The sequence below is a fragment of the Lampris incognitus genome, chromosome 19 (assembly GCF_029633865.1).
Source record: "Lampris incognitus isolate fLamInc1 chromosome 19, fLamInc1.hap2, whole genome shotgun sequence".
Taxonomy (NCBI): domain Eukaryota; kingdom Metazoa; phylum Chordata; class Actinopteri; order Lampriformes; family Lampridae; genus Lampris; species Lampris incognitus.
The window spans coordinates 20,155,189-20,169,966 of record NC_079229.1 but is presented as its reverse complement, the minus strand read 5'-3'; the positions used below and the strand labels follow the sequence as shown (position 1 = coordinate 20,169,966).

General features: G+C 43.8%; 1 protein-coding gene across 1 annotated transcript in view; it reads left to right on the top strand.

Moving 5' to 3' along the window:
- sspo (SCO-spondin) overlaps positions 1-14,778 on the top strand; it is a 172,151-nt gene that overhangs the window by 40,433 nt on the left and 116,940 nt on the right. Inside the window, exons 21-29 of the mRNA XM_056299211.1 lie at positions 57-191; positions 403-605; positions 998-1,125; positions 3,137-3,246; positions 3,487-3,636; positions 4,305-4,398; positions 4,844-5,053; positions 5,160-5,365; positions 5,564-5,678. Coding sequence (XP_056155186.1) covers positions 57-191; positions 403-605; positions 998-1,125; positions 3,137-3,246; positions 3,487-3,636; positions 4,305-4,398; positions 4,844-5,053; positions 5,160-5,365; positions 5,564-5,678 — 1,351 coding nt within the window. The remainder of the gene's footprint in view (positions 1-56; positions 192-402; positions 606-997; positions 1,126-3,136; positions 3,247-3,486; positions 3,637-4,304; positions 4,399-4,843; positions 5,054-5,159; positions 5,366-5,563; positions 5,679-14,778) is intronic.

The window sequence follows — 14,778 nt, the reverse complement described above, 5'->3', positions numbered from 1 at the left end:
GTCTGTCTGTCTGTCTGTCTGTGTCTCTCCATCTCTGTAATTGTCATATTGTTTAGGTAAAGCTGTGACAGTGAATGGTATGCCAGTGACTCTGCCCAAGTCATACAGCGGCAGTGGACTGACTCTGGAACAGGTCGGCCTTTTTGTGTCCCTCTCCTCCCGGTTGGGAGTCACTCTGCTTTGGGATGGGGGTAGGAGACACGCACCCCCCCCACACACACACACACACCCACACACACAAACATAAAATTAAAATGTACAGTTTTCATCCTGACACGGGTTCCTAATGCACCACAGGCATGCACCCAAGTGTAAACAAGTGATACTTCCAGCACAATTTGTGTTTTAGTAAATGGTATTTGTATTAGGTCCTCTCATTTAATTTCATTCCATCCTTACCAGGTATGCGTGTGTATGTGCGTCTGGCGGCCCATCTGCGGGGGCGAGTTGGGGGGTTGTGCGGTAACTTTGATGGGGACACAGAGAATGACTTCACCACTCGGCAGGGTATTGTGGAGTCCACAGCTGAGCTTTTTGGAAACTCTTGGAAGGTCAGCCCCTCCTGCCCAGATGTAACGGACCAGGACCTTCGAGACCCCTGCAATGTGAGTTGGACATTTGAAAAACGCACATCCTCACATGCATGTGCACACTACTCACACAGCCACTCAGTCACTTACACTACTGCAGTGATTCTCAATCAGGCCCTCGGGTCCCAGCAGCACTGCTGATTTTCTGTTCTGCCAGGTAGTTCACTACATTCATCTGTTGTCTTGTTGGAGCATTTTTAGAGCTGGAAAAAGAGGTGCATGTAAGGAATTACCCAGCAGAATAGAAAACCAGCAGTACTGGTAGTACCTGAGGACCAGATTGAGAACCATTCATTTCCTGACATTCAGTCCGTCTGGAGGCTGTTTTTCTGAACCATTTACTGCCTTACTCTCCAACTCTCCAGGTCACCAGGCACACTCACAACCCCTCTGTTTATCTTATCCAGCTGAACCCCCACAGGATGACATGGGCCAGGAAAAGGTGTACAGTGCTCACCCAGGAACTCTTTGCCCTCTGCCACCCCGAGGTGCCCTTCCAGCAGTACTATGACTGGTGTGTCTTTGATGCCTGTGGGTAAGTGACCTACCTGATCAGAAATGACTCTCCCAGAGGCAGTTTAAAAAATGTGTGTGTGTGTGTGTGTGTGTGTAAGAAGGAGCAGACAGGCCTCTCACACTGCAAGCTGCATTTAGACATCTTCATCCAATAGTTATGTTGTTGAGTCTTATCTTTTGCAAAAGGCTCACCCGGTTCTTTGATTCAGGTCGACATAGGCAAATAAGAAGTCAGACGACTTCTTGCTGGTTTGTGATGTTTTATTTGGTACACAACAGAATAATTCACAGGTAATGCTGCGGCACTGGAGACGTACCCTCAGTGCAACCGGGAGTCGTCTGCCAAACAACAGAAACACATAGTGATATATACTAAAACAACAAGGCGCGGTTCTTTTTCAGAGACAGGCGTGATCTTCTTTTTTGGTTTCTCTTCATCATTGTCGATTACATTTTCCTCGTGTTGTTTTGCATGTGTAGCGCGTGTCTTAATCAGATTTATGTGCATAGCGTTCCTGCTTCAAGGCCGTCCTAATGAGGTTGGTGTACATAGTGTTTCTACTCCAAGGCCGTCTCGATCAGGCCGGCGTACACAGCGTTCCTACTCTCAGGCCCAGCTCCTTTAATGTCAAGGCTGTTGATCATATTTTCTCAGTGATTTAAAGAAAAACCACCTAGTTACTGTCATGCCTGGGCAGGTAATCTGGCAGTTCTGGCAAATGCTAGAAGGGCTGCTGAGCCACTATATTCTGAGAAGAGAAAAAAAAGTTTTTTTTGTACCTAAATAAATTCAACGCAGGGGGCTGCAGTCGCGTATCACACCGGTCAACTATACAGGATGGGTGGGCCCACTTTTGTGGGGGGGAGGGGCTCCCTGGTAAACTATGTTGAATAGTGTTGGTGTAAGGTGGCTAGCGGGAGCGGCCCCTCCCCCTCCTCAAATGGATCGGCCCAGGTCTAGGCTTACACGCAGTCACAGTGCGGCCAAGTTGGTCAAGTTCATCTTAGGTCGAGTTCAACAATAAAAGGTTAAAAATGGAAGAAAACAGTAAAAAAAAAGAAAAAAGGAAAGGAGGTGCTGAAAAAGAAAGACAGAGGGAGAAGAAAAACCTTGCGGCTGGCGCAGCTAAATGTGCCAAGTTAACTATGTTTATGCAGCCCGCCATGTCCAAAACTACTAAGCTAGCTAACGTTAGCGGAAGGAATGAGGAAGAGGAGCACAAGGAGGGAGAGACAGAGAGACAAGCTAACGAGGAGATACTAGAGACGTGACGCTAACGAGGGAGAGAGGCACGCCAACGAGGAGGGAGAGAGACGTAACGATCTTTCACACGGCCGAAACCACACGAGTTGGATTTATTTTTCACGTATCACCCAAATCAGACCAGCAACATCAGTGTGTTTCAAACGACTCATGGCACAAAGCGGTCGTGGCTCACATGAATGGACTTTATGGGATATGTCATTATTGTGGAAGCCTGTAGAGGGTGCTGTTGGTGCCGACTGCGGAGTATTCCGAATTTGAGCATAATTTGCATTAACAAAAATATGCGAGCATAGCCTCCTATTCTTTACGCGTATTCCAGTCATTGCCACTCTATTTCATTCTAACATGGTCATTTGAATGTTTTAGGATCTGCTTCAGTGTGTGTATTATTTAGTTAAGAAAGCCTGTAAGTGCGCCGCGTGCTGGTGGTGCCGATCACGTGTGCTTGATATTTGCGTTACAAAATACGCAACCCCCTCCCCCTTTGGAAAATGGGCCGGTCGGGACCAAATGCCAGAGCCTCATTTTTGTCCCAGTCCGTCACTGGTTACTGTGTGAGTGATGCATCTTTCTGGTATCTCGATATATACCTTACAATGACCATCATGGTCTGCGGCTCAAAAATTTGTTTTTAAAGATGTATCTAAATAGTGCATTGGTTTTTATTTTTTATTTTTGTTTAATTTTCTGTTGTATAAATTTAATTTAATCTATTTGAAATGACATATGTCTTGAAATTGATTTTTTTTGTTTTTTGGTACAGATGTGACTCTGGTGGGGACTGTGAGTGTCTGTGCACGGCCATTGCTACCTACGCTGAGGAGTGTAACCGTCGTGGGGTTTATATCCGCTGGAGGTCCCAGGAACTCTGTCGTATGTCTAAGACACACAAACACACACACACACACACACACACTTCTTCGAACTTTGAAATATTCACTACAAATGAGGTGTTAACCGATGTCACAGCTCACCTTATCTTTGAACATCTTTACTTTTACATCCTACTGTTTGTTTCCCCCTCCATGCCGTTCTCACAAACCTCTGCGCTCTCTGATGTTCTCCATTTCTTTCTCAAACCGTTACAATCTGGCCCTGTCTCATCTCCCACAGCCCTGCAGTGTGAGAATGGTTTGGTGTATGAGGCCTGCGGTCCTGCCTGCTCGCACTCCTGTCCCAGTGCAGAGCCAAGACCTGACTCCCAGTGTGGCGCCCTCTCCTGTGTGGAGGGCTGCTTTTGCCCCGCCGGCACAGTTCAACATGGTAAGACAACTGGGACAAAATGGGTATCTGTTTGTGCTATTACCATCTTCAACTTTGGCTGAGGGTTTGTTGCATTTCTGGGTGAATATCCTTTTGAAAGTCTAGTCTGGCGGATATACTATAATCAAATTCCATTTGTGATAGGATACATTATTTCATAGAAGTGAAAAATGTATATAACTAGCATATAAACATATGGTTAATGCAGTGAAGGTAAAGTTGACTATATTATATTTTATAATAGGTATCATTGCAGCATATATATCTCAGAACTCAGAAATCAAGTTGAGTTTACACAAAATGAATTTGACTCCGTATGTTACTCACATAAAATCAAAAATACAGATATATCATGTCTGATAGCTGGCATCCCAGAAAGGTAGCACTTAATGCTAAGAAAAACTTTTATTCTTTACATTCTGGGCTATATATAATGCACAAAGTGGAATGAGTCAATTTCTTTTCCAATTTAATTCACTGGCTATGACAAAAAGATACAGAGAAAGTATTCTCATTCCCCCTGACCTCTTGTCTTGTTTTTCTTACCACCACTGCCATGACAAAACACACACACACACACACACACACACACACACACACACACACACACACACACACACACACACACACACACACACACACACACACACACACACACACACACACAGGTGATGGATGTGTAGTGCCGTCTCAGTGTCCATGTGAGTGGGAGGGCTCCGTGTTTCCACCCGGTGCCAATGTTACTCAGCTATGCCAGAACTGGTCTGTCAATCATATCTTTTATATCAGTCTTTTCAACCCCTTTTTCAGAAATATGCATCACAATAAAACTATGGTGTTCCTCAACAAAAGTATAGCTAGCCTTCAATGAGGATATGGATAAGAAAAGTTCATAAAGTTAACATGTATGTGTTTGTTTGTAAACATGAGCATGCATGTGTTTTTATGTGTATGTGGGCAAGCATTGGCACACCTATGCCAGATGGCCTTTCATTTGTACTATTTGTATGGCCCAAAAAGTCATCTTCGGTAAACAGAAAATACCTGCAGTACTTTGGATTCAGTTACATCTACATGTGCTATTTTGCATTGGGTTTAGGATTAGGGTTTTGTGAGTTACAGTTTGACATTTAGTGATGTAGAAAAGGTATACACCAGGTTCACAATATGTGTTTAAATGTGTGTGTGTGTGTGGGTGTGGGTCCAGTTCCTGTGTGGACGGTGTGTGGCACTGTGAAGGTCTGGCCTGCCCTCCTCCCTCACCTCCATGTCAGGAGTCAGAGTTTCATTGTGCAGGGGGCCGATGCATCCCCTCCCAGTGGGTGTGCGACAACGAGGACGACTGTGGTGACGGGTCGGATGAGATCTGCCCATTCACCTGTTCTCCCAATCAGTTTCACTGTACCAGCACGCCAAAGTGAGTTACAATTTCTTTTTATTTGCTATCGAAAGAATGGTTCCTCGCTACAAACTGATATTTACTTTGCAAGTCTATTGAAATAAAGTGACGTCAAACCTTTTAGTGGACTCTGTTTGGACCTGGCCTTGCGCTGTGATGGCCACCAGGACTGTGCTGACAATTCAGATGAGGAGTTCTGCGGGCCGGCTACCTTAGTGCCTTTGTGCCCGCTGGGGGAGTTTCAGTGTGCCAGCGGAAAGTGTTTGCCCTTTAATCGTGTGTGTGATGGACGGCTGGACTGCGGCTTCGCTGATGGGTCAGACGAGCAAGGTAGTCTTCTTCCAGCCAAGTGCTGTCATCAACAGAAAACATCAAAATAGTCCCATGAACAGAGTGTCAAGCAAGTTACTCTTGTCATCAAGCACTTATAGTGTAAGGAATCAGTTCAGCATTGTTTTCATCATAGATAAGGATGCAGTTCCAATAAATGAATGCTTTCCCTTCTGAACTATATTTCTGCCTGTTCAGACTGTGGCGTGGTGTGTGATGAAGGGGAGTTCCTGTGTGCCGGAGGGCACTGCATTCTCTATCTCCACCGGTGTGACGGACACGATGACTGCGGGGACCTTAGTGATGAGAGAGGGTGTGTAAAAAAATTTTTTTTCCCATGTAGAGGGTTAAATTACAGTAGAACAGTGGACAGGTCGACCGACTGACATGGACCATGTGGTATAGAACACAGTGATTACTTTAGTTTTCCTCAAGGCGATGTTTAATTCTCATGCAGACTCAGGTCAAACAACTTGTATATAATAGAGTGTATAATATAGTATAGTCCACCGCGGACTGTTTTATAGTACAAACCCCAATTCCAATGAAGTTGGGACGTTGTGTAAAACATGAATAAAAACAGAATGCAATGATTTGCAAATCCTTTTCGACCTATATTCAATTGAATACACTACGAAGACAAGATATTTAATGTTCAAACTGATAAACTTTATTGTTTTTTGCAAATATTCACTCATTTTGAATTTGATGCCTGCAACACGTTCCAAAAAAGCTGGGACAGGGGCAACAAAAGACTGGGAAAGTTGAGGAATGCTCAAAAAACCCCTCTTTGGAACATTTCACAGGTGAACAGGTTAACTGGAAACAGGTGAGTGTCATGATTGGGTATAAAAGGAGCATCCCCGAAAGGCTCAGTCGTTCACAAGCAAGGACGGAGCGATGTTCACCACTTTGTGAACAACTGCGTGAGCAAATAGTTCAACAGTTTAAGAACAACATTTCTCAACATACAATTGCAAGGAATTTAGGGATTTCGTCATCTACAGTCCATAATATCGTCAAAAGAGTCAGAGAATCTGGAGAAATCTCTGCACGTAAGCGGCAAGGCCGAAAACCAACATTGAATGCACATGACCTTCGATCCCTCAGGGGGCACTCTATTAAAAACCGACATCATTCTGTAAAGGATATTACCACGTGGGCTCAGGAACACTTTGGAAAACCATTGTCAGTTAATATAGTTCTTCGCTACATCTACATTGCAAGTTAAAACTCTACCATGCAAAGTGAAAGCCATATATCAACAACATCCAGAAATGCCGCCGGCTTCTCTGGGTCCGAGCTCATCTGAGATGGACTAACGCAAAGTGGAAAAGTGTGCTGTGGTCTTACGAGTCCACATTTCAAATTATTTTTGGAAATCATGGATGTCGTGTCCTAAGGGCTAAAGAGGAAAAGGACCATCCAGAATTTTATCAGCGTAAAGTTCAAAAGCCAGCATTTGTGATGATATAGGGGTGTGTTAGTGTCCATGGCATGGGTAGCTTGCACATCTGTTGAGGCACCATTAATGCTGAAAGGTACATACAGGTTTTGGAGCAACATATGCTGCCATCCAAGCGACATCTTTTTTTTCAGGGACATCCCTGCTTATTTCAGCAAGACAATGCCAAGCCACATTCTGCACGTGTTACAACAGCGTGGCTTCGTAGTAAAAGAGTGCGGGTACTAGACTGGCCTGCCTGCAGTCCAGACCTGTCTCCCATTGAAAATGTGTGGCACATTATGAAGTGCAAAATACAACAACGGAGACCCCGGACTGTTGAGCAACTGAAGTCGTACATCAAGCAAGAATGGGAAAGAATTCCACCTACAAAGCTTCAACAATTAGTTTCCTCAGTTCCCAAACGCTTATTGAGTGTTGTTAAAAGGAAAGGTGATGTAACACAGTGGTAAACATGCCCCTGTCCCAGCTTTTTTGGAACGTGTTGCAGGCATCAAATTCAAAATGAGTGAATATTTGCAAAAAAACAAAGTTTATCAGTTTGAACATTAAATATCTTGTCTTTGTAGTGTATTCAATTGAATATAGGTCGAAAAGGATTTGCAAATCATTTTATTCTGTTTTTATTTACGTTTTACACAACATCCCAACTTCATTGGAATTGGGGTTTGTAATAGTAATGCTGTCATATAATGTTTCTGCTGACTTACTTAGGGTACTCACTTTGGCGTTTGCTTTACACAGTGCAGTGTAATGGTGACTCCTGCCAAATTTAGTTGATCACAAGAGAAATTTGAGACACTTTCCCATGAAGGAGAACTTAACTGACAACTTGTCCTATTGCAACCATCCATTCCTTCCAGGCACTCCCAAGCAAGATAAATCAAATGCTGGGAACTATTTCCAAATATTCAACCCAGGTCTCATCAGAATCGGAATCAGAAGTTGTGTTATTGCCATATGCATTACATGCACTAGGAATTTAGCTTGGCGTTCCTGGTACCGAGAATAAAATAAAATAAAGATAAAATAGTAATGGGGAAAAAACTAAAAATGCACACACACACATATGTATGGGTGATATGTCTTCCTCAAGCTCGGGACCTCTACCATAGGCCTGGGAGTTTGAGGGTTCTGTGCAGTATCTTAGCCGTTCCTAGGACTGCACTCTTCTGGACAGAGACCTCAGTTGTTGTTCCTGGAATCTGCTGGAGCCACTCTCCCAGTTTGGGGGTCACAGCCCCTAGTGCTCCTATTACCACTGGGACTACTGTGGATTTCACCGTCCACATCTGATCTAGTTCTTCATTCACCCCTTGGTATTTCTCTAGCTTCTCATGCTCGTTTCTTCCTGATGTTGCAGTCGCTTGGGATTGCTACATCGATCACTACTGCTGTTTTCTGTTCCTTGTCGACCACCACAATGTCTGGTCGATTAGCCAGCACCTGCTTGGCAGTCTGGAACTTAAGTCCCACAGGGTCTTAGCTCTGCCATTCTCAACCACTTTTGGCGGTGTCTCCCATTTGGACTTGGGGGACTTCCAGTCTGTGTTCAGTACAGATGTTCCTGTACACTTTCCCAGCCACTTGGTTTTACCTTTGAGTGTACACTTTCCCAGCTAGCATTTTACACCCTGCTACTAAGTGCTGGACTGTCTTTTTTTTTTTTATGCTACTTGGTCAATTACCCTACTCTTCACAGCTGGCTTCCCACCCGCAGACACGGCCAATTGTGTCTGTAGAGACGCCCGACCAAGCTGGAGGTAGTGCTGGACTGTCTTAGGGGCATCTTTGCACAGTCTGCATCTTGGTCTTGTCTGGTGTGGCAGACCCCTGCCTCAACCGATCTGATGCTGAGGGCCTGTTCTTGTGCTGCTATGATCAGAGCCTCTGTGCTGTCCTTCAATCCAGCCTTTTCTAGCCACTGGTGGGATTTCTCGATATCAGCAACGTCTTCCTCTCTGTCGATGGTACATCCCATGGAGGAGCTTAGTCTTTCGTGATACCTCCTCTTCGTCTTCCTCCCCACTCTCTGTTCTCTGCTGCCTGAGGTACCCACTCAGCAGTTCATACTGGGGGACCCTCTTTCTGATGTACTCATGGATGTTCCTTATTTCATCCTGGATAGTAGCTCTGACACTCATTAAACCTCGGCCCCCATCTTTTCGCTTATCGTACAGTCTCAGGCTGCTGGACTTTGGGTGGAACCCTCTGTGCATTGTGAGGAGTTTCCCTGGCCTGATATCTGTGGCCTTTACCTCTTCCTTTGGCCAGCTTATTATTCCAGCTGGTTATGTGATGACTGATAGGGCATATGTGTTGATGGACTGGATCTTATTCTTCCCATTGAGCTGGCTCCTCAGGACCTGCCTCACTCTCTGAAGGTATTTGGCTGTAGCTGAACTCCTTGCTGCCTCCTCGTGGTTTCCATTTGCCTATGGAATACCCAGGTACTTGTAACTGTCCTGTATGTCTGTTATCCTGCCATCTGGTGTGTGTGTGTTTGTTTGTTTATTTATTTACGATAGACCTAGACATCAATGTCGGACTCTATAGGGATGATGGGCTAGCAATTTGTAGCAAAAAACCAAGAGAGGTCGAGCAAATTAAGTAAACAATATAAAAAATATTCTCAAAGATTGGGCTAAAAATCACAATTGAAGCAAACAAATTGACTTTCTGGACATCTCAATGGACCTTAGGAATGGCACATACAAGCTGTACATTAAGCCCAACAACATTCTGCAGCATGTCCATAGAGAAAGCAACTACCCACCCTCCATCTTGAAGAACATCCCAAAAAGCACTAATAGAAGACTCTCAAAATTATCTTCTTATGAGTCTATATTCATTGAAGCTACATCCCCATACCAAGATGCATTACAGAAGAGCTGCTACAATTTTAAGCTCAAGTACAACCCACCATTACACACTGACTGCCAGCAAATCAACAGACGTAGCAGAAAACGAAACATCACCTGGTACAACCCACCCTACAGTGATACCATGGCCATAAACATCGGTAAGCAGTTTTTTTAACTTTTGGATAAGTGCTTTACCCGAGACCATCAACTGAGCAAGATATTCAAGAGGTACACCATCAAAATTAGTTACAGCCACATGCCTAACATTCAACAAATAATATCGTCCCACAACACGCGAATCATGAACAAATCAATGACACCTTCATCATAATCGGATTCTCTCAGCTGCAGCTGCCGTGTGAACAACTCATGCCCCCTCAAAGGAAAATGCCAGACGAAAGGAGTTATCTACCAAGCTATGGTGACGAGAAATGACAACGGTAAAATAGAGATTTACATCGGTCTAACAGAGAGAACATTAAAAAAGAGGTTTAATGCACACATGTAGCTTTAGAAACAACTGTTTAAAGAATGTAATATCTTTAAGCTGTTCTATTTGGTCATTGGCGGACAGAAACATTAATTATTCAACCACCTGGAAAATCCTCTCCAAGATCAGGGCATATTCAACCAGTAGTAAAATATCCAATCTATGTCTAACTGAAAAATATTTCATCATTTGCAAACCAGAAATGTCCACATTGAATAACAGTAATGAATTGGCCAGCAGTTGCAGACATAGATACAAGCACCTATTTTGTAATTACAAATAAATCATGCCAATAGACAAATACCCCCCCCCCCCATTGGACCGTCAGCGATCATGTGTTTTTGAATTTTTGAATGTCGCACCTGTCGCTTCCCCATTGGACGTTATGCACGTGATGTGCATGACGAGGCAGTAGATGTTATGTTCTTTCCCGAGTAGCTTTATTGACAGCTGATGATTGCTTATGGCACAAAACAGGCTTGTACTGTCTCATAAAGAATTTACTTGACTCACTGGATTATATATATATATATATGTTACGGGTAATGTGAAAAAACGGTTAATGTGCAAACTACCCGGTTAATGTGCAGATTACCCAACGGGGCGGTTAATGTGCACATTACCTGCCAGAACGGGTTATCTGCACATTAACCGGGTAGTCTGCACCAGTGTTGTAGTCGAGTCACTAAATCTCGAGTCCGAGTCAAGTCTCGAGTCCCGTGTTCGAGTCCAAGTCCGAGTCCGAGTCACCAAAGAAAAGTCGAGTTGAGTCCGAGTCGAGTCGCTATTACCCGAGTCCGAGTCATCAAGGTTGAGTCTGAGTCGAGTTCAAAGATGGCTCCAGTGATCCACTCGGGCACAGTCAAAGATCTGACATACAAATAAAAAAGGTCTACATTAAACAAAAATGACACAGCTGTCACCATTTCAAAGGGAGTTTATTTACTTTGTGACACGATAGCCAAACAAATGCACACCCACACACTTGCACACATGCACGCGCAAGCATGCGCGCACACACACATTTTTAGAACAGTCTGAATTTATTTGACATTCTGAACACTGGATGTGCTTCAAAACACATTGATAGCTGTGAATAGCATGATATTAGCAAATGGTGGAAACAGTATACAGAAGTAAGTTCTACAGCATACAATACATTCATAAAAACTAGTCAAAAGACATTGTCTCTCAGGAATAGTTAGGAACAAAAGGCTGGTGGCACTAGTTTTAAGCATACACGTTGCATTTCAAAAACATAAGATCTGACAGCATGGAACTACTCAACCTTGCACGGTGAGGCCTCATCAAAATGCCTCCATGACTAAATACCCTTTCAATGGGCGCACTGGAGGCAGGGATAGAGAATACCTGTGTGGCAATCTGATAGAGGGTAGGGAATTTGGATTTGTTTTGCTGCCAAAATCTGAGGCACGGGACTGAGTCAGAGTCCTTCTCAGTGATCAAGTCGAGGTATGCAGTCAACTGAGCCTGGCCAGACGGCTTCTTCTCGGTGGAGGAGGGAGTCCTCCTATAGTGGGAGAACATTCTCAACTGCTTCTCAGGAGGAGACTCTGAAAGTTCACCTTCCCCTGGTCCTGTTGCTTCCGCTGCATCTGCTGTTGATACCGCTTGCTTGTCACCCTCTGCCTTTATATACTCTGAAATGAGAGGGAGCATGGGGGACTCATTACAAATATGTTATTGACTAGGCCTACATGACAAATGACACGCCTATGTGCTTTATTGTAACACCTTCAATGATATAAACATCACAACAATCAAATAGTTAATCACTTAACTAACGTTAATCAAAACATGTCTCACCTTTGATCTCAGTCTTCAGCACATCTTTGATGTCACTGTCCAGCTGCACATCATGTTCTAGCCACTGGAAGCCAAATGCTGGGTCCAACACAGATGCTATGAAGTAGGCATTGGTGAAAGGAAATTTGGTGGGGCCTCTTCCTCCAGCTGGCTCAGAGCCTGGTATCTTGACTGCACTGAAAACCTCTGCAAACCTTGTTTTCAAGGAGCTCTCCAGAGCTCTCAACCAGAGGCCCACAGTATCTGGCTTTTCCTCTTATTTCCTGCAGGTGACAGCGCAGAGTGAGGACACAGGGCATAATCACACTGACGGTGACAGTAGTCTCACCCTGAGTTAGGTTGGTTGCCTCTAAGAACGGATCAAGAACTTCGATCAGTTCTTTAAGCTGAGCATACTCTTGCGGGGATAAGATAAGTCTTTTGTGCCCCTCTGATTCCAACACACTGGACAGCTTTTGCATGTCTACATGCACATAAGCCTTCACCTGCTTCAGAGTGGAATTCCATCGTGTGGCATTCGCTGTTGGAATTGTTGCATCACCAAAACATGCTTCAAAGCAGTCTTTAAACGAGGTGCCACTGTGGAGGAGGTTGGCTGCACGGGATAGCTTTGCTAGGGTGCTTGACAGCCCACTGGTGTCTTTTAGACCATCTTTTATGACCAACTGCAGTGAATGTGTGAAGCATGATAGTCTCTGCATCTTACAGTTCTCAGCCAAAGTGTCATTGACTGTCTGTTGATCTTCTGGCATCAGGTCTTGCCATATTTCATCATCCTCCTCAAATGTGCTGGGATCATGAGCTTCAGCATCACAAGGATCCTCTAGGGGAAAGCTGGCCTGGAAAGCTTTTCTCATGTTGGATGCATTGTCAGTTATGACAAAGTTGATCTTGTGCCATGCACTCTTTTGCAGGAAAGAAGATATGACTGAAGACTGAGTTCCTGTTTTTTTTATCCATTGCCACTGTGTGTGCTGTCACTCCAAGGAATGACCGCATCTTTCGATCACTCCAAATGTCTGTGGTAACAGCAACACTCGATGCTTCTACCAGCTGGCTCTTTATCTGTTCTTTCTTGACTTCCACAATTCCAGGAATGGTCACAGAGGAAATTGTGGAACTTGCTATGGGCCGGTACTGAGGGTCCAGGACATGCAGGAAGTGCTTGAAGTCCTCGTTGTCAACGATGGAGAGTGGCAAGCAGCACTTAATGATTAGATCTTTTACAAGGGCATCACTTATAGCCTTCTGACGTGGATGTTTGAGGTCGTACATCCTTTGCTGTCCATCATTTAAAAATGATGTGATAGTCTTCTGAGCTGAAGCAGCTGGCATCACATCTGAAGCAGTGGAGGCACGGTATTCTTGGAACCTAGGGGAAGATAGGATACACACTTTAGCTTGCTGATGCCAAACTGTTTCAAGTAATCTTTCTCACAGCAAAAAATGTGTAACGTTATAGCTATAACAATATGCAATAACAATACAAATGTTACACATTATACACATAGTTGTTTGAACCATAACCAGTTAAGTTACATATTTAGTTATCTATATAACTAACATTAACATATTAGTAGATTAACTAATGTAAGCTCGCTGGATAAATGAAAAGTATGAGAAAAGATACGTAATTTATGAGACTAACAGGACAGGGATTAATTAGCAAAACCCAGTCATTTAATTATTGACTTAAGTATGTTACATGCTACCTAGCTGAGCTTTAACTCTCTATCCTCCGTGAGTCTGTATGTTTATTCTGTATGGGTCAGGGAGGGTGTGATTTTGTTAGAAGATAGAGCCAGTTCATAGTACTGTTCAAAAGCTACGTCGCGCGTGTCTATTTTTAGAATTTGGCACAGCCAATGCTGCACATATGCAAAGAAAAATATCCCCATATTTACAGTAGCCTATGCGGTGTCACCAATCACCATACGGTTCGCTAGTTTTCGGTACATGGGGGGGGGGGATGCCACATCCGTCAAATCTCGTACCGTCTCCAGCTCTCAAGAAAACCAGTGGCGGCATCCACATTAGCTTTCTTCAATTAGTCCATTTAGCGAGTAATAGCCTACAATTATTTTTATTTGCATTGTAAAGTTGTGCACATTTTATCAACATTATGTGTGGATGCATATAGGCTAGACTTCTTCCTTCTCCGCACTTGGAGAATGTTCATGGCGGAGACCTGCCATGTGCGGATTTGTTATTGCTAGTTAAGATTAACGCTAACACGGTAGTTCAGAGTGGTGTGTTTTTTCCGTTAAGTGTATGCTACTTGGTAATTAGCTAAATGACAAATAAGAAAAATCAGTTTTAATCTCCCTACAACACGAAGACGGTGCGTGTTACTTACCAACTCATCATTAGTGAGATGGATGGCACGCTCGTACCGAAAGCGAACCGTACTGTGACTTTTCTGTGCAATGCTGCATTAGCATGCTAACAGTAACGTTACTTAACTTACCTATACAATCTCACTTGGTTCTAGTGATATGATATACCGCCACACCACCGAACCCAACGGTTCTAGTGACATGATATACCCGCCACACCACCTAACCCAACATCTTGGACCAGTGGTTGAGTTACTTCAGAGGCTATTGTTACCGTAGCTAGCTAGCTAGCTAGCTAACGTTAACTGATCACCAACCATATTATCAACTGACTGCATATCACTTACTTTTCTGGGTGCATCCTTGACAGGTGTCTGTTGAAGTTTGAGGTTGTCCCGGTCTTCTCCTCAATAGTTCGTTTACATATTGAA